Source organism: Branchiostoma lanceolatum, chromosome 6, assembly GCF_035083965.1.
Source record: "Branchiostoma lanceolatum isolate klBraLanc5 chromosome 6, klBraLanc5.hap2, whole genome shotgun sequence".
Taxonomy (NCBI): domain Eukaryota; kingdom Metazoa; phylum Chordata; class Leptocardii; order Amphioxiformes; family Branchiostomatidae; genus Branchiostoma; species Branchiostoma lanceolatum.
This window is the reverse complement of record NC_089727.1, coordinates 16,925,203-16,943,595: the sequence shown is the minus strand read 5'-3', so window position 1 is coordinate 16,943,595 and position 18,393 is coordinate 16,925,203. Positions and strand designations below refer to the sequence as shown.

The following is an 18,393-nucleotide window of genomic DNA, read 5'->3' as shown; positions in this document are numbered from 1 at the left end:
AGGTGACACAAGCATTAACAATTCTGTCTGTATGTAGTGACCACCTGTCCACATACCAGACTTTATCAGTCCCTTGAGTGGTCTTCTAGTGCAGGTTTGGCTGTACTCTTCTTCCTTTGTCATGAAATGATATTGTCCCAACTTTCTGATTATCAGACCAGCAATCACATTATGGAATCAGTACACCTTAATGTCTCATCACTGTAAATTTGAGAACCAAATATGGCTTGAAATTCAACCCCAAAAAGCTTTGTTCGGTTCAAAAATTCTCTCGTGGTTTGACTTGCCTCTGACAGCCATAAAAATACCTTCTGAGGATTTCCAGAAGGCCTGTATTGTGAAACCTGTTGGGATCACCATGGCTCTCTGTGATTTAGCCTTTGCATGAAAGTCACAAAAGCATGAAACAATTTTTCCCACTTTGGTCTCCTACATGAGACAAGTCTTTGTTCCCAACTCCTTAGTGTATGAGCAGGGAAAAATAAGTTAGGAGGAAAAGTAAGGAAATCCAAAAATCTGAGTTTCATACAAACATTATCCTAGAGAGAAAGGTTGCTTTAATTTCAGATCGGGTAATTTTATACAATAGTAAATATCATCATAATCTTTGACATTTAAGTCTAGTGCCCTTCTAACATCCAACCATAGATAAACTCATTCGTCCTTATTTTCTTTCCCATATTTTGAAGATTCGGGAGCACAGGGTCAAGTGTTTGGCATACCACTGTCAAAGGTCATTGCCAACGAGGAGAAGAGACGGCAGAAGAAGAACTTTCTCCTGTGCGAGTGGACGGGAGAGCGCGGTCGGAAGAACGACACCGCCAGGTCCCCCCAACCGCTGGTGAGATCTTCCAGTAGCTCTTCCATAAGCTCTACCTCAGAAGTCTTCAACCAAAGCTCAACAGCGCCCCCTGTCAGCCCTGACATGGCCCGGTATCGCAGCAGGAAAAGAAGAGTGAGTAGAATACTAGAGAACTTAGATTAACAGTCAATTGCGTGTTTGAATGAATAAGTGTTTGAAAGAATAAGTGAGTGATTGAGTGATTGAGTGAGTGAGTGAGTGAGTGAGTGAGTGAGTGAGTGAGTGAGTGAGTGAGTGAGTGTGAGTGAGTGAGTGAGTGAGTGAGTGATGTACAAAACAACTTTAGGCAAACATACAAATTAATTTTTTCATACACCTACATGTACACATTTCTGATATTTTCATTTCGTTTTGCATCTTAAAATTTGTTTTAGCTTTTTATGATCATTTGTTCAGATCATCTTCAATCTGTATGATTGTAATTTACCCCTTCTTCTCTACACAGGATGCAATCTCGGTAGACTCGCTGACGGACCTGTCGGACCGTTACGGACACTCCCCGCTGTTGGACGCTCTTGCGCTGTCCTCCACAGCCACACCCCGCCGGAACGCGGTGTTCAGAGTAAAGGCACAGCTTCCCCGGGCCCCACAAGTACCTCAGTTTGTGCACTGCTGTTTCCACCACCTCCAGAAATATGGTGAGTTTGTTTTTAATCTCATAATCTCATTTACAAGAATATTCATCAATCAGTGACTTAGAAAAGGTAACGAGATACGCACCTCCAAATTTTCGATGTCTACTGTACATCTTGATCACGGAGTGACCTAGTCTTGTGAGAACACGAGACTAGGACGAGACTTGTGAAGATCGTCCTGCCTCCCCCACCTCCTTGCAGAGTAGGGATAAGTAGGACTTGGGCAGCTCCCAACCTTCGGTACGGTTCATCCCAGCACGTTCCAACTGGATGTGGACTGCCTCTTTGATCAATCTGTGGGCCTTACATGATTCTTGGTCTCTATAATCTCATGTTTTAACAAGTTGTAATTCATCACCATCAGTGGAATGCATTGTTTTCTGCATCTGCAATCGTCGAAATATCCTGCAGCTGCATTCAGTCTTTCTTCATCTCCTTCCACTGTGTCTTGTGTGATTAAAATGTACAAAAACACTTTATCAAGCATTATCAATACAGGGCTCAAAATGTCAACCTGCAACCTACAAAGTGGAGAGAAGACATTGGACAACTCGCAACTTCATTCAAAACATTCAAAAAGAAAGTATTTTGAGCTTTGCCGTGTGGTTTTGTATCATGCCACATTTAAGGTTTTCTTGCTCATGTAAGTTCCACGATGCCTTCAGACGTCTTGGCCCCAAACCTCAATGTTTTAAAGCACTTTAAACCCATAGCCCTCTGTCCTTGTGCAGACTTGACCCATTGTTACAGGTGGTTCATACCAAGGCACTTGTGAAGCCAGCTCTGAGGTTTCAACTAGACCGATAAATCAGTCTAGGGTGTCACTGGTTAACTTCAACTTCACAGGAAGTCCTTTACAGACAGATCAAGGTTTTTTTTTTGACCAGTGAAGTGAAAAAATACATATTTAATGTAACAAGCAATTCCTAGAATTCCAAGGTTTGATTCATCTGATATGAATTAGTACCTTGGAAATACTTGTACAAAATATAGGTGAAGATAGTGTAGAGGAATGTTTCTTTCTTCTAAATTTCAAAACACTGTATCCTTAGACCTTAGTCGCGTTCTTCTTGCTAGTTCTTCAATCTTATCTCAACCAAAACTCCTTGTTGCATCATGTCTATGTTTTAAAAAAGCCATAATCAGCACATTATCATTCACACTAAGGCCACACCAATTTAATTTCTTGGTTAACAGATTTTTTTTTTTTCAATTTAGCCACAAAAAAAAAATCATGAAAACAGAAGGCTGGGGTGAAAACTTGCACCCGACCCTGTTCACTCCCTGAAATTGTGTGCACCAAAGTACAAACGTTCCTCTGAGATTCTGTTTTCCTGTTGATTTTCCAATCTAGCATTTTTTTTAAAAATCCTGTTAACCAAGAAATTAAAATGGTGGCCTAATAGGAAGTATTTTTATGAGCTTTTTTGCAATGGTTGTAATGGATAGTGTAAATGGCCTTGGATCAAGGTTCTGCCATATGGGATTTCCCTGTCAGTGTAGAGCATACAGCTCACGTCCTCGTGCAGGCAGACTGGAACAACATAACCTGAGTTATTCAAGCAGAAAGGTGTTAATTGTCAGTTTTGAGACATTCGTGCTGTTTTTCATTGTTATTTCACCAAGACGTACGTCACAGGGCAGCCAGTGGCACTACAGTTGAACGGGCAGTCTGTCATGTGCAATTCTTCTTGAGGTAGAATATGAAAGTGATATTTCCATAAATCAAAGAACATACAGATTTTATCAACACAGTACAAATCTTGAAGCAGACACCAGACAAGTCAGTGTAGAAATCTAAACTGTTTGTTAGTTAGCAGTTAGTTAAAATCCTTCCACACCATAAGGTGTATAGGGCGGTGCCCATCTCTGTTTCATAGCCCTGGGCCCCACTGTGGTGCAATCACTGCAGCAGGAGGCTTAAGTCCACTGACAGTGGAGTGTGTTTAACTTCCATACTGTTTCAGAAGTATGTACCATTTTTATTAAGTCTTTGGTACATGTATAACTCAATGCGCCTCTTGTCCAGAAGTGTCTTAACCAGGAGTTGAACTCGCGGGCCTTCTGGTTCCAAGTAATTGTATACTTGTTGTAGAACTTGAACCCCAACCTTTAATGCTATACAGAAGGGATGAACTTCACAAAATGGGATTGACAACATTTTGGGGTTTAAAAAAGTTTAATCATTTTTCATTCTGGTTATGACATTCTGTTAAAAAAGTTCATTTCTTCACTAAAACTTCTGCATATACCTGGAGTTATCGAGCCTGACAAATACACAGACTACAACAGTCACATTTTTGCAACTTGGTGTTGCCGGTATCGTACAATGTCTACGTTACTCAGACATTTAACGACGTAAAGCCATAGTGGCTATTATCACGTAAATCCCACCAATAAACGTGAAGTTCAAAGACATTTTGGATGTCTAGTTTCTAAGAAACAGGCATGGGGAGAATGCTGTTGCCAACTTCGAAGAATATGTCATCAACCTTCAATAGCTATGTTTGTTTAACAGTAGGAAACTGATGTGTGACAGCCTAACAAAACACTAGTGACACATTTCTATTTGAGCATGCATGCATTCTTTAAAATGGGCCAAGGTTCTTTCAATCTTAGGAAAACAGTAACAGATGAAGGCTCATATTGAAAGAACTTGATACATTGAAAACAACTGTTTAAAATGACAGTTCAAGGATACAGCTATACCTAGTAACAGTAGCCAAGACTTTTTAGTGTACAGTCCTTCCATTAGAAGCCATTGATGCTGTATTCTCAGATGACTCATAACTTGAGGATCAAGAAAATCTTTAAGCAGAGTTCTTCCCCTAAGTACTGTTACAAGATATGTGTATCACATACATGTATATGTACATCCAGGGTAGTAGTGCTTGCAAGCTGGTAGGCTCTCCCTTAAAAGCATTTTTGGCAAATATTTTTCGTTGCGGATCTGTTGTTACATCATCAACTGTTGGGGAATTCTCAGAACCACCCAAGGAGAAGTAATGTTTGGGATAAGTGAGGGTTAACCTAGGTAACCTGGTTAATGTAAGGTTAAACAGGGGGTCCTATCACGGTGGGAGGGGAGAAGGCAGTTTTGGGCAGGTTGAAAACAGTGTCTTGTTTTTACCTCCACAAAAATGTATACGTGTTTGCGTGTGTGTGTGCATGCGTGTCCCTCAGAATTACTTGAGCACCATTGGATGTATTGGGATGATATTTTATTTGTGTTGTGGACCTAACGGTCAAGGTTTTGGGCCTCCTTGTGGCCAACCTTGGTACTGCAGCAGAACTTCTGTTTTGTTTGTATCTTTGGTGCTGGACATGCTGGTTGACATGGAATGTTCAGAACTGGGACATACTCATGAAAATAATTTAATCAGGTTGGTAGAATATAGGGTATAGGAAATTCTTTTTACACAACAAGGTAATCTCACCTGCTAACGTTTCGATGTCTGTCAGACACCTTCATCAGAGCTTCTGACTGGAGTACTGCTTCTCACCGCTATAAGTAGCCGATGTAGGTGGCACTTTTGTGGTGAGAACACTGTCCCAAATGAGGCTTAGTCCGTATCCCCCCTCGTCTCGGTTCATCACTGGTGTTGTCTTCCTTATCCAGATGGCCTCCCTTAAATCCATACTGACAATTACTCAGTCTGGTATACACCTTTGTTTGAAACCTGTCCTCACAACTTCTGCAATTGTCTCATCTGTCACTATCTTTGATTAGGTGATGAGAATCTGTATGTGTGGGTTACTACTTGAGATCTAAATGTTTGTCATTTCTCCCCACAGGTTTACAGGTGCTAGGCATCTTCAGAGTTGGAGGATCAAAGAAGAGAATACGACAGGTAGGCTTTTTTTTCATCTCAGATAATACAAAGACTTATGAAATCAAATATTTGATGGAAAGATTGAACCCAAAGGTACAGATAGGGAAAATTTTGGTCAAAAGTTGATCCAAACTGAAAGTGATATGTGGTAATATTGTCTTGTCAGAGATGGACACTGTTCACAGTACTAGTGTGACACATTTTCAACCCATGATTATTCAGCACAAGTGCCACTATACATGTTTATACTTTAATTCTGCCCAGATCTTAAACAACAGTGAGCCAAAATGCATTGTGCTGATTCCTTATTGTCAAGCTATCCAAAACACCTTGTTCTTTAGACAAACTACACCATGCATATCTGTGTTTACACATTCCTGCTTAAGTCTGTACTTAGTTCCCTTTGTGTTCCACACTTCTCGTGTCAAATCACTGGATTTCTGTGCTTAAGAGGGACTTAAGCAGGTTGTGTTGTACTTAGCTAACTACTTAGACTTGGCTTTGTCTATAATCTTAGCTCTGGCAGGAAGTTTCAACTCGTGTAAGGACTGGTAAATATGCATCCAAAGTTTGTGTGAGAAAAAGACGTAGAACTGTGAGGAAAATAAAATGCAAAAGCAGCAAAGTAAAGAAGATCACAAAAAATGCTGAACGGTGTGGACAGTATGAAAAAGCTCACCCAGGAAGTTGTTGCGAAAAACTGTTAAAGAAAGGAGCTGACACAATAGAAACTAGAAGACAGGAAATACATTGGGAAAATCAGAAAAAAAGGTTTAATTTCTCAACAGCAAAAGACAACAGGGTCAAGTTTGTTTGTTATCGTCATAAAGAGTACAGTCAAAACTGCCCAAGAAGACCACTCAGGGGACTATAACTAGTATAAGGGATATCTAGAATCTGGTCTATGTGGACAGGTGGTCCATATACATGTGTTAAAAAAATTACTGAAGTGACCACCAAAAATTGGGCACATTGACCAGGTTGTCCTTAGGCCACACCAATTTAATTTCCTGGTTAACAGATTTTTTTTTTAATTTTAGCAAAAAAAAAAAAATCATGAAAACAGAAGGCTGGGGTGAAAACTTGCACCTGACCCTGTTCACTCCCTGAAATTGTGTGCACCAAAGTACAGACTTTCCTCTGAGATTCTGTTTTCCTGTTAATTTTCCAATCTAACATTTTGTTTAAATTCCGTTAACCAAGAAATTAAAATGGTGTGGCCTTATGTTGCAATGGCCTAATTGGTAGAGTGTTCGCCTTGCATACGGTAGGTCGTGAGTTCGAACCCCGGCCGGGTCATACCAAAGACTCTAAAAATGGTACATACTTCTTTCTCTGCTTAACACTCAGCATTTGGGAAAGAGTATGGAAGTTAAACACACACATCACTACCAGCGGACCAGCCCCCTGCTGTAGTGAATTGCACTTGTGTGGCCCAAGGGCTTCGAATGGGAGATGGGCGCCCCCCTACGCATCTTCGATGCATGGGACTAGCCTGAATTCAATCAAGCCTCCTGTGACCACTCGCCGTCCTGTAATCGGAGGGGAGAGAAACCCCCGGACAGCTGGAGTTTGCGTTATACAGACTAGCATGTGACCACTTCAACTTTTTTAACTTATGTTGATGTGGCCACTTGTAGGTTCTGTAATGCCTGTATTTTGACTTGTGTTGCAGCTGCGCGAGGAGTTTGTAGGTTCTGTAATACATGTATTTTGCCTTGTGTTGCAGCTGCGCGAGGAGTTTGTAGGTTCTGTAATACATGTATTTTGCCTTGTGTTGCAGCTGCGTGAGGAGTTTGTAGGTTCTGTAATACATGTATTTTGCTTTGTGTTGCAGCTGCGTGAGGAGTTTGTAGGTTCTGTAATACATGTATTTTGCCTTGTGTTGCAGCTGCGTGAGGAGTTTATAGGTTCTGTAATGCCTGTATTTTGACTTGTGTTGCAGCTGCGTGAGGAGTTTGTAGGTTCTGTAATACATGTATTTTGCCTTGTGTTGCAGCTGCGCGAGGAGTTTGTAGGTTCTGTAATACATGTATTTTGCCTTGTGTTGCAGCTGCGTGAGGAGTTTGTAGGTTCTGTAATACATGTATTTTGCCTTGTGTTGCAGCTGCGTGAGGAGTTTGTAGGTTCTGTAATACATGTATTTTGCTTTGTGTTGCAGCTGCGTGAGGAGTTTGTAGGTTCTGTAATACATGTATTTTGCCTTGTGTTGCAGCTGCGTGAGGAGTTTGTAGGTTCTGTAATGCCTGTATTTTGACTTGTGTTGCAGCTGCGCGAGGAGTTTGTAGGTTCTGTAATACATGTATTTTGCCTTGTGTTGCAGCTGCGCGAGGAGTTTGTAGGTTCTGTAATACATGTATTTTGCCTTGTGTTGCAGCTGCGTGAGGAGTTTGTAGGTTCTGTAATACATGTATTTTGCTTTGTGTTGCAGCTGCGTGAGGAGTTTGTAGGTTCTGTAATACATGTATTTTGCCTTGTGTTGCAGCTGCGTGAGGAGTTTGTAGGTTCTGTAATGCCTGTATTTTGACTTGTGTTGCAGCTGCGTGAGGAGTTTGTAGGTTCTGTAATACATGTATTTTGCCTTGTGTTGCAGCTGCGCGAGGAGTTTGTAGGTTCTGTAATACATGTATTTTGCCTTGTGTTGCAGCTGCGTGAGGAGTTTGTAGGTTCTGTAATACATGTATTTTGCCTTGTGTTGCAGCTGCGTGAGGAGTTTGTAGGTTCTGTAATACATGTATTTTGCTTTGTGTTGCAGCTGCGTGAGGAGTTTGTAGGTTCTGTAATACATGTATTTTGCCTTGTGTTGCAGCTGCGTGAGGAGTTTGTAGGTTCTGTAATGCCTGTATTTTGACTTGTGTTGCAGCTGCGCGAGGAGTTTGACAGCGGACGGGAGGTCCAGCTGACTGAGGAGCACAATCCACATGACATCGGAGCACTTCTCAAGGAGTTCTTCCGAGATCTTCCCGAGCCACTGATGACCAAGGAGCTTTATCAAGCCTTCATTGCAACCAGAAGTAAGTAAAGAAAGGACGGAATCACTCACTCACTCGCTCACTCACTCACTCACTCACTCACTCACTCACTCACTCACTCACTCACTCACTCACTCACTCACTCTCACTCACTCACTCACTCACTCACTCACTCACTCACTCACTCACTCTCACTCACTCACTCACTCACTCTCACTCACTCACTCACTCACTCACTCACACTCACTCACTCACTCACTCACTCTCACTCACTCACTCACTCACTCACTCACTCACTCTCACTCACTCACTCACTCACTCTCACTCACTCTCACTCACTCACTCACTCACTCACTCTCACTCACTCACTCACTCACTCTCACTCACTCACTCACTCACTCTCACTCACTCACTCACTCACTCACTCACTCAATCACTCACTCACTCTCACTCACTCACTCACTCACTCACTCACTCAATCACTCAAGCACTCAAGCACTCAAGCATTCATCCAATAAATCAACCAATTCAATCAATGCATTCAATTCAATCAATCAATCAATCAATCAATCAACCAAACAATCAATCAATGTCTATCTTGCTGCTAATGACAGACAAAAATGATTGCCAATTTGGCATTTCTACCGTAATATGAAAAAGATTAAAATCACACCAAGGGATGATGAGCATGGATCAACTGATATTACATAAACATGTAGGGTTAGGTAAAACCTTACATGTGACTGTTATCATTCAGTGACTCCTATTATACTTTTTGGTAGATCTATAATGTGTAACATGTACATGTTTTTCATGTATGTTAGGCCACACCATTTTAATTTTTTGGTTTAAACAGAATTTTAAAAAAAATGCTAGATTGGAAAATCAACAGGAAAACAGAATCTTAGAGGAAAATTTGTACTTTGGTGCACACAATTTCAGGGAGTGAACAGAGTCAGGTGCAAGTTTTCACCCCAGCCTTCTGTTTTCATGATTTATTTTGGCTAAAATTTAAAAAAAAATCTGTTAACCAAGAAATTAAATTGGTGTGGCCTTAGCCTGTTTTTGCCCACACAGATTCACAGGTAGCAAGGTCACATTTTTGCTTTTTAAAACTTTCATATCAACAACATCCTTCAGATTCCATTTCCCTGCTAATGGATCAGTACATTAATACCTGCCGACAGATTTGTTTGTGGATTTCTCAACATCCAAAGTTATGACACAACACCTTCATGTATTGACATACGTACTGCAAGTGTTAAAATTATGTGTAAGAGGGGACATTCTTAGCTAGGAGTTTAAGTGGTAGGATGAAGGAACATATATTTTGACATAATTGTAATTCCCTGGTCTGCTCTTATCACACTTAATAATGATAGTTCTTGCCCGAGGGCTAATTGCAACATGAAACCTTATGCATAGCAAGGGTATACTGTACAGATAGTGCAAGTTAACAATGTAGACAAGTAGAACACATGGCTATTCTAAAAACTACAATGTACTATGGAATACATTCTACGCTTTTTGGGTTTGACTTCTTTTTTGGAAGCAGTGGAAGACGAAGTGTCCCACTTGTTTTGTAATGAGTGGGTTTTGAGAGGTTAACAGGGTTCTAGTTTTCTTTTCGTCAGTTAGCGTTTGGAAATTGTGGTAAGTTTTGGAGGCTTCTTTAAAAAGCTCTTTTCTTTCCTGATCATTGAAGGGGCAGTTTGAGATAAAATGTATTTCGTCTTCCACCGCTTTTGACATACTGAGTAGTTACAAAATCTTTCCCCAATAAGAATATCCATTATAGAACTGCTGCCCCCTAGCCCAAATATGTCCCACTTTCAAAAGAATCACATCTTTTTTTCGTCATTTTTTTTACATCAATAGAAGAGGAACAGTTCAATGCATTTGAAAAGAATGCATCTGAAAGCAAGACAATTTAGTTTGGTTCTGCTCTTTAGAAATTCCTTCACACTTTGAGCTACTTACATGCCACAGTAAAAAGTACCAAATGTTTCAAAGGAGAGAAATATGACTGAGTTAATGACAAGTCATTAGTGAACACTCAAAAGTGGGTAAGCAGCTGATACTTTGTAAAATGTCACACTTCTCTCAATTGTCCTCTGTGACTGTTTAACAAGGTAAATACACTCAACATTCCTCCTGTTAACTGATCAAAGGCAGTAGGTACAGAAATTAATGGTCTTTCCTGACGCCTGCTTCCGATGTTGGACATGCTTGCTGCTCTTTTTATAGCGCTGGACGCTGTTTTCTTGAAGGGAAGGGGGGGGGGTAGCAATCGGAGTTAGGGTTCATAGATTGTTAGAACATAGTGTTTCACACCATTCTGTATTTCAAACTGTTTGTTAAGCACCTTACAGTTGAGATCATTTGGATTCCCTCCTATAACTGTAAATGCAGAAATGTTCGCGGTGGTTTTGTGTTGGCGGTTTTCGCGGTGATCTTTCAGCGCGAACTTAAAACCACCGCGAAACTTTTTGCCCGCCTGTAGTGCTACTATTGTTTCAAACACGAACTTAAAATCACTGTGAACACTCCATTTCTCCTTGCCGCGAAATAAAAACCACGCGAACATAAATGCATTTACAGAAGTAGTCTGACTCTTACCTGGTAAACATATGGCTGACTGTTGTATAACCTCTTTATGCCAAGGGACCATTTTGGAATAAATTTTTCACCAAGTGTAGAATTTGGCAACAAGAAGTTAAAAAGGTGAATTATATTGGTCTTCATCCAACCATTCTGAAGAAAAATGCTATCATTTTGAGCCACTGGGTGAACTTGTCCCTAAGGCCACACCAATTTAATTTCTTGGTTAACGGATTTTTTTATTTAATTTTAGCAAAAAAAATTTAATGAAAACAGAAGGCTGGGGTGAAAACTTGCACCTGACCCTGCTCACTCCCTGAAATTGTATGCACCAAAGTACAAACTTTCCTCTGCGATTCTGTTTTCCTGTTGATTTTCCAATCTAGCATCTTTTTAAAAATTCCGTTAACCAAGAAATTAGAATGGTGTGGCCTAATGTCAAATATGGCTAACCTTACATAGCTTTGCAAGGATTTTGGAAATAAGATGGTCGTTTAAGCACTTGTCCGTTGGGAAAGTAGTTGTGTTTGCAAAGCAATGAAGCTATTTGTGAGACCACCCCAATGTTCTATCCCAAGGCATGTAATCTGGTACCACACATGTATAGGAAGTGGACTTGCACTTACACAGCTACAACAGTACCACTTAGAATTCCTCCTCGGTCGTCAAGAGAAACGTAATATCAAAATGTTTACATTCTTTCTGTGTGCCAGCTTGGTCAGAGTGACTGCACAAAAACTCCTGACAAATACATGGAATTACATTGTGTAAAGAGTAGCAGCTTTGTGTGTTACAATGTGATAAAGAGATGTCTTGTAATTTCAGGCAGTCACAGTTAAAATGGTATGTCTGTCCAAAAATACCCAGTCTTTATCTGTTTTACATTTTATATGTACCAAAAAGTGTTGTGCAAAAATTTTAATGAAAGCTGATGTGTGAACAGTGTTTTTTTTTGTTACATTTTGCAGTGTTTGATGAAAACTTCATATCCAAAACCATCTATCGTCTTCCTGAAAAAGCATTTGAAGCAGTAGTGAGGCAGTAAGGTACCGGTAGTGAATGTATCAAAGTGCAGACTTAACTTTTCAAGCAGGGAATTGCCGTTGAAAATCTTTGATTTGCGAAGTTGCATTTTGAAAAGAAGCCTGGGATATATTTCACATCTACCAGCCTAATAGTGATGACAACACAACGGAAAAGATGCAACCACCACTTCCCACATGCCACTAGGGTGTCCACCTCGCATCACGCAATGTCAGCCGATGACGTCATTACATGGGCCCTTTCCCCCAGGGTTGTCACCCCTCTGTCGCCTGCTTTTCTCGCACGTCGTTATTCAGCTCTGTGATCACCTAAAGGGTGCGAAATTCACGACCGGTATGACAGAAAAAGTAAACAGCATTCCCGGGAGCTCTGCTGACATTTTGTTTCAACACCGCTAGAGCCTTTCCCACAAATCCCTCTGTAAGACGTGCTCTACTGAAAGCTTTTACGTGCACCACTGTTGGTTAGAGACAGTCGCACTTGTGAGATGAAGGCTCCCTTGATAGTTGTAAAGTTATTTCCACGCAGCTTTCTCTGGCTTTCATCTCAGTGCCTTGTAGTCTGTTCCAATGTGGCATGTCGTGCAATTATCGAAAGGAAGAAAAGGATGCATGATAGTTTGAATTGACAGACTGAAATACAATTTCATTGTAACAACACCTGTCAAGTAGATTCTATGCTTGTGAATGTGTAACCGAATGTCATCTGAGGAAACAAGTTGAAAACACCTGTTGGTAGTTTTTGCCTGTCATATCTTGATGTATAATGTAGAGGATTAGAAGATGACTACATGACAGCTGCTCCAGGTGACCACATGAACATTCTGCAGCTGTACAAAATGTGTACCAATGTTATACCCTTTGCACCTGTATTCTACAATACAAAACAACTCAGTAGCTAGTACTGAAGCTTCCATAAGACTTTCTTGTAGGAATGAGTGTTTTATATGGACATATATGTATACTGCAGCTGCCACAGTAATCTAGACTTACGTAGTGGTGTCACGGTGGCGCAGTGGCAGGGTGTTTGGCCCCAGAACCCAGAGATACCGGGTTCAAATCCGGGGTTCCCTGATTTGTCTTGTTGACGTTGTGCCCTTTGGAAAGGCACTTTACACGACTTTCCCCACTTAAGTCAGGTGAAAATGAGTACATAGCTTCGGTTAGGGACGTCCCTCGTATAGGACGTTAAATGGAGGTCCCATGTTTGAGGAGAGCCACACCTCAAGCACGTTAAAGAACCCAACACGCTTATCGAAAAGAGTAGGGGTCCTTCCCGGTGTGTGTGGATCATATAAATCTGTCCGGATATACAGCTTGTACTCTTCAGTACAAACCTGGTGTGTTACGCCTTGATGCGATTAATTCCCGGGTATGCAATGCAATAGAAATACAAATGCGTAGTGTTCACTGTGATCCTAATGCGTAGTGTTCACTGTGATCCTAATGTGTAGTGTTCACTGTGATCCTAATGCGTAGTGTTCACTGTGATCCTAATGTGTAGTGTTCACTGTGATCCTAATTCGTAGTGTTCACTATGATCCTAATGTGTAGTGTTCACTGTGATCCTAATGCGTAGTGTTCACTGTGATCCTTATGCGTAGTGTTCACTGTGATCCCAACACTGCTCTGTTCCCCTGCAGGATTGGAGGATAACCAGATATCCGTGCTGCGGCTGCTGTTAGCCCTGCTCCCAGTCCCCAACAGGGACACCCTGTATGCCCTACTACAGTTCCTGGCCGTGGTCAACCGTCACTCACAAGACTCAGTCGACCAAAATGGACAGGAGGTAAATAAAGAAACAATTTGGCTCACCCCTGAGGCGTTGCCAAAAATTTAATGGACTTGGTCCATGTAATCAACCCAAACTGATGCGATGATGAGAGATAGCCCCATCTCCTGTATTGCTTGGCAAAATAGCGTTGATTTTTCATTATAGTACTACGTGAAGAGTTAACTATTATCACAACTGAAGGTGTCAAAATGTTGAACTTTTCTTTATATATAGGTGCCAGGACTTCATGTAATCAGCCCAAACTTATGATGATAGATAGCCCAATCTCCTTTGTTTCCAGGCAAAATAGAGTTTAATAATATTTTTCATTATAAGGCCGCACCAATTTAATTTCTTGGATTTTTAATTTTCCAAAAAAAAATTTAGAAAAAAAAAAATGAAAACAGAAAATTTTGAAAAAAAATCTGTTAACCAATAAATTAAATTGGTGTGGCCTAACACTACTTGAAGAGTTAGCTGTTATAACAAATGGAGGCTTCAAAATGTTGAACTCTTTCTTCCTATGTAGGTACCAGGAAACAAGATGGATTCCCACAACTTGGGTACGCTGTTTGGTCCCAACATCCTGTACCGCGACCGGGACCCCAACCGGAATGACGGGGACGCGGCAAACAGGGTGGACGAACAGAGGGACGTCATCCAGGTCATCAAGTTCATGATCGAAAACCACGAGAAACTCTTCAAGGTACAGCAAAGACATTGCCCAACTGAAACCTTAGCCAAGATTTTACTCCTTTGGTGAATGCTGTGCTTTTGTGTGGGAAAAGGGAACTACATTGTATTACAGAATCTATATATCTGTAGTTGAAGAAATATTGTCTTGAATTAAGTCAGCAATGCCTCCTAGCAGGCAACCCTATATCTGCAGCCCAAGACAAATTAAGAAAGACTCTATTGCTACTCTCCAAGCAGAGGAGGGGTTTCGGCTGGTTTTTGACGTTTTTGCCGGGCTTTTTTTAGGCGTTTTTGCCGGGCTTTCTGCTTTGTCATCTTTTTTTTGTATAGCTATCGTCAAAAACCTGCCAAAACCCCTCCTCTGCTTGGAGAGTATCTATTGCATGCAGTAGGCACATTGATTTGTGCAATTGAGGCATTCTTTCTCAATGACAAGCTCTATGACTTCACCCATTGTCACTTATAGTGAAATATTGCACCTTTTACAATCAGGTTCCTGGACTACTGTACAATGAGGCCCTCCAAAGCTTGCTGGAGACTGACCCGGAGGCACTGGACATCATACTGAAGAGGAAGTGTCAGAGCATGGAGTGAGTTCCTTTATTGTATAGGTTTATCTATCATTAGTCATTTTGTATACCATTGTTTGTTGTTTGCATGTATAGTTGTAGAAGACCTTACAAAAGTGGCTGTACTTTTGTCATGTCAATAAGAATTTCAGTATCATTGATATGATAGCATGCATTATCCATTTTGCAAAGACTTCAAAAGATGTCTTTTGTCTTGTTCTACTGTAAATCCATTTGATTTTGCAGTTGGTAATTTTTAGTGGTTGGAGGGAAAGGATTCAAGTAGTTCACAGCAATTGATTTTAAAGGTGGGAACACTGTCTCAAACAGTAGTAATCAAATATTTGCAATGATGAAATTTTAGCAGTTGACTAGTGACAGTTAAAGTAGCTAAATTTAGTTTACCGTTAACAAATCAAGAATTACAGTATGTTTAAAAATCATTTGAGTAGGATGTCCCTGTAGCTCAATTGGTAGCGGCTTCGCAGTTGAGCCTCTTGTTTCCATTAGTTGGATCCGGGAGACCCCGGATCGAATCCCAGGAAGGGTATCCTTGTTGGAGCTGCACCGTCTTTCAGAAGAGACGAAAAATGAGGGTCCGGTGTTCGAGGAGGTGCCTCGAGTGCATTACAACAGCCTCATTACTCACATGGGTACCTACTGGCTGAAATAATACAACCTGATGAATAACCTTGTATTCCTGTTCTTCCCCAGAGCACCGATGGACCTGGACACTGCTGGCAGTGTGTTTGACGACAACGAGATGTCCAGTCTGCAGAGTTCTCCCAGAGAGGGTGCCGACACCAGACGGCTGCACCACCTCAGCGAGCCGTCGCCTCCACACATCATGCACCAGGTCATCAGCCGCGTGCATAGCAGTCCCGTGTTCCCCACCGACCTGCCCATACACGGCAGCCGGCTCCTGCATCCCAGCCACCGCCGGAGCTTCAAGACGACTCCCAGCCACAACTGGGAGCGATCTGACTCCATCAAGTCGGACTGTCTCCCTGCGCGGGAGAGCCAGTCCAGCTTCTACTCTAGCGGTTACTCCAGTCCCAACGTCAGCCGACAGGTCTCCTACGACTACAACATCAGCGGAAGCAACCTGTCCATGTCTGGCAGTAACTTGTCCATGTCCGGCATGAGGCCTGCGCCGATTGTCGCTACGCCGCCGGAGAGCCCGTCACCGAATAGTCCACGCAGACTAGCAGGGCTGGTGAACCAGGCTTTCCAAATGCCGCCCCACGAGAAGCGCCCGCGCGACCTCAGCATCAGCACTGTGAGCAGCGACATGTCCCTATCATCCTCTGTCAACAACAGTCCGCTGGGAAACAGTCCCGTTAGTCCAAAGGGGCCGGCGGCACCCTGGGGTTTAAGTCTAAGCGGGCCAGTAGTGTTGCCGTCACATGCAGCACACACGCTGACTCCTCCCCACTCACCGAGATTGACAGAAGGCCCGAGGCTCTTGAACAACAACGTGGTCCCGAGTAACAATGTCCTACAGACCAGACGGGAGGCTGGACAGACTGACGCACAGATTCAGAGGGAGCTTTGGCAGCAGTGGGAAAAGGTAGCCATTCACGACACTGGGGATAAAGAACAGGAGACTTTGGTGTAGCGTGTCTTCAAGCCAAAACTCAAATAATTCGCCTAGTGCATGTGAGTAAGCTGTATGAGAGCCTGGTTTTATGCTACAGATATCAACTTTGTGTTTGTAAGCAAAATGTTTTTAAAAGATGGCAGTAAACAAGCACATTTGTACATGTACGACTTACATGGAACGTGGGAGACCAGAATTCTTCAGAATAAAGATTTTCAAAGACATTGACGTGAAGCAAGGCTGGGAAATAAGGGATCAAACACAGCAGCAACATTAGTAGTTGACAAAGGGAACAAAATTGGTGACCGACTTGAATTACTCTAAATAGATATCACTAGTTATTCTACCAACATCTATGTTGATATTAATCAGTAATGTATGTAATGATGCCAAAAGCTGTGTCTTTGTGTGCATGACTTTTGCTGGTAGGTGGTCCAGGCGCAATGTGTGTCGGAACGTAGTAATACTGATGTATGTGAGACCTGCTGTGTTTTTGCTGGCAGATACTGGTAAATAGGATGGGTATACAGTGTACTTAAAGGCACCCAGAGCATTTTATGAGGCTTGAAAACTGGAAATATTCTAGTTGCTGTAATCTTTATGAAATTAACATTTAATGCCACTGTTTACCACATTTGCGTACAGATTTCTTATCAAAAGTGCTCAAAAGCGACACAAAAATAAGCTACATGGTGATCTTTTAGTTTCACGCGCCTAGTGGAAATAGACCGATACCATAGCCCCGCCCACCTCCTTCAAAACATAGAGATGCAAAAATAAAACATAAAACTGCAAATATTTGACGGACATGCAGTCACTCTCTCATTGGTCGACACCGTCGAACCGCTAATTGTGATGGACAGTCAGGATCAGTCTGTCAGGGTTTTGATTTTCTATCAGTTCTCACCACACAACAACATCGTATCTTTGCTCCTTTAATGTCGATATGTAATGGTAAAGTTTTATTGAAACTTATTATGTGTAGGGATGACTAGAAATTAGATTTTTTTATTCAAGTTTCAAGCCTCACAAAATGCTCTGGATACCTTTAACAGACTGTTTTTTTGTTATAAATGTTATAACAATAACTGAAAGCGTGGCTTTGATAAAATTGGGTGTAACATCCACAACTGTACATAATGTAAATACAGACGTATCTGGTGAATTGGTAGTGACAATATTAGTCCTGTGTTATTTTTGCATTACTGTGAGCAATCATTAAAAAAATAGTGATGTATAAAGTCTGCTGTCTGTAATGGCCATCTTTTACGCTTGTACGCTTCCTGAACAGTGTCATTATTCCTTCCTATTTACATGTATATAAGTAATGTACCTCAAGTATGTTATTACATATCGTTACATGGTATTGACGCAGTGCTAGTTTTAAGAGTATGAACAATTAAATGCTCTGCTCTGTCAATATGTGAAATACATGTATTATTATACTTCTTGTCCAATCTAGCTTAGAAAGGTTGGTTTCAAATATTCACCCCCTATGAGAATTTTTATTGATTTCTGCACTTTGTGTATATACATTGTACATGTTTATAGCAGCACTTTATACCTTTTGTTGAGAGGTTTGCAGTCCTGCCAACTTTAGGGCTTCTATGTTTTATTTTACATCATGTCAAACTGACAAAGCTGCCATATCTATTGGGTTGTATCATACTTTTTGACTGACAACATTACAGTAATAGTGTTGACACTGTACTGGGAAACTTCTACCTATAGACTTATTGTATCACTAGCATAAACAAGTACTATATTATGCTTTGGAACTCAAAAGAACATGACAACGATATATCCGC

The 18,393-nt window shown here is 41.3% G+C and overlaps 1 protein-coding gene across 3 annotated transcripts in view; it reads left to right on the top strand.

The window, feature by feature from the left end:
* The window catches only part of LOC136436898 (rho GTPase-activating protein 6-like), a 73,799-nt gene extending 55,935 nt beyond the window's left edge, over positions 1-17,864 (top strand). For all 3 annotated transcript variants that reach the window (XM_066431289.1, XM_066431288.1, XM_066431287.1), the window contains 8 exons: positions 690-955; positions 1,308-1,500; positions 5,293-5,348; positions 8,194-8,344; positions 13,590-13,735; positions 14,250-14,426; positions 14,909-15,006; positions 15,700-17,864. In XM_066431289.1, the coding sequence (XP_066287386.1) occupies positions 690-955; positions 1,308-1,500; positions 5,293-5,348; positions 8,194-8,344; positions 13,590-13,735; positions 14,250-14,426; positions 14,909-15,006; positions 15,700-16,603 (1,991 nt within the window). In that variant the 3' untranslated portion in view covers positions 16,604-17,864. The remainder of the gene's footprint in view (positions 1-689; positions 956-1,307; positions 1,501-5,292; positions 5,349-8,193; positions 8,345-13,589; positions 13,736-14,249; positions 14,427-14,908; positions 15,007-15,699) is intronic.
* The last annotated feature ends 529 nt before the right edge of the window (positions 17,865-18,393 follow it).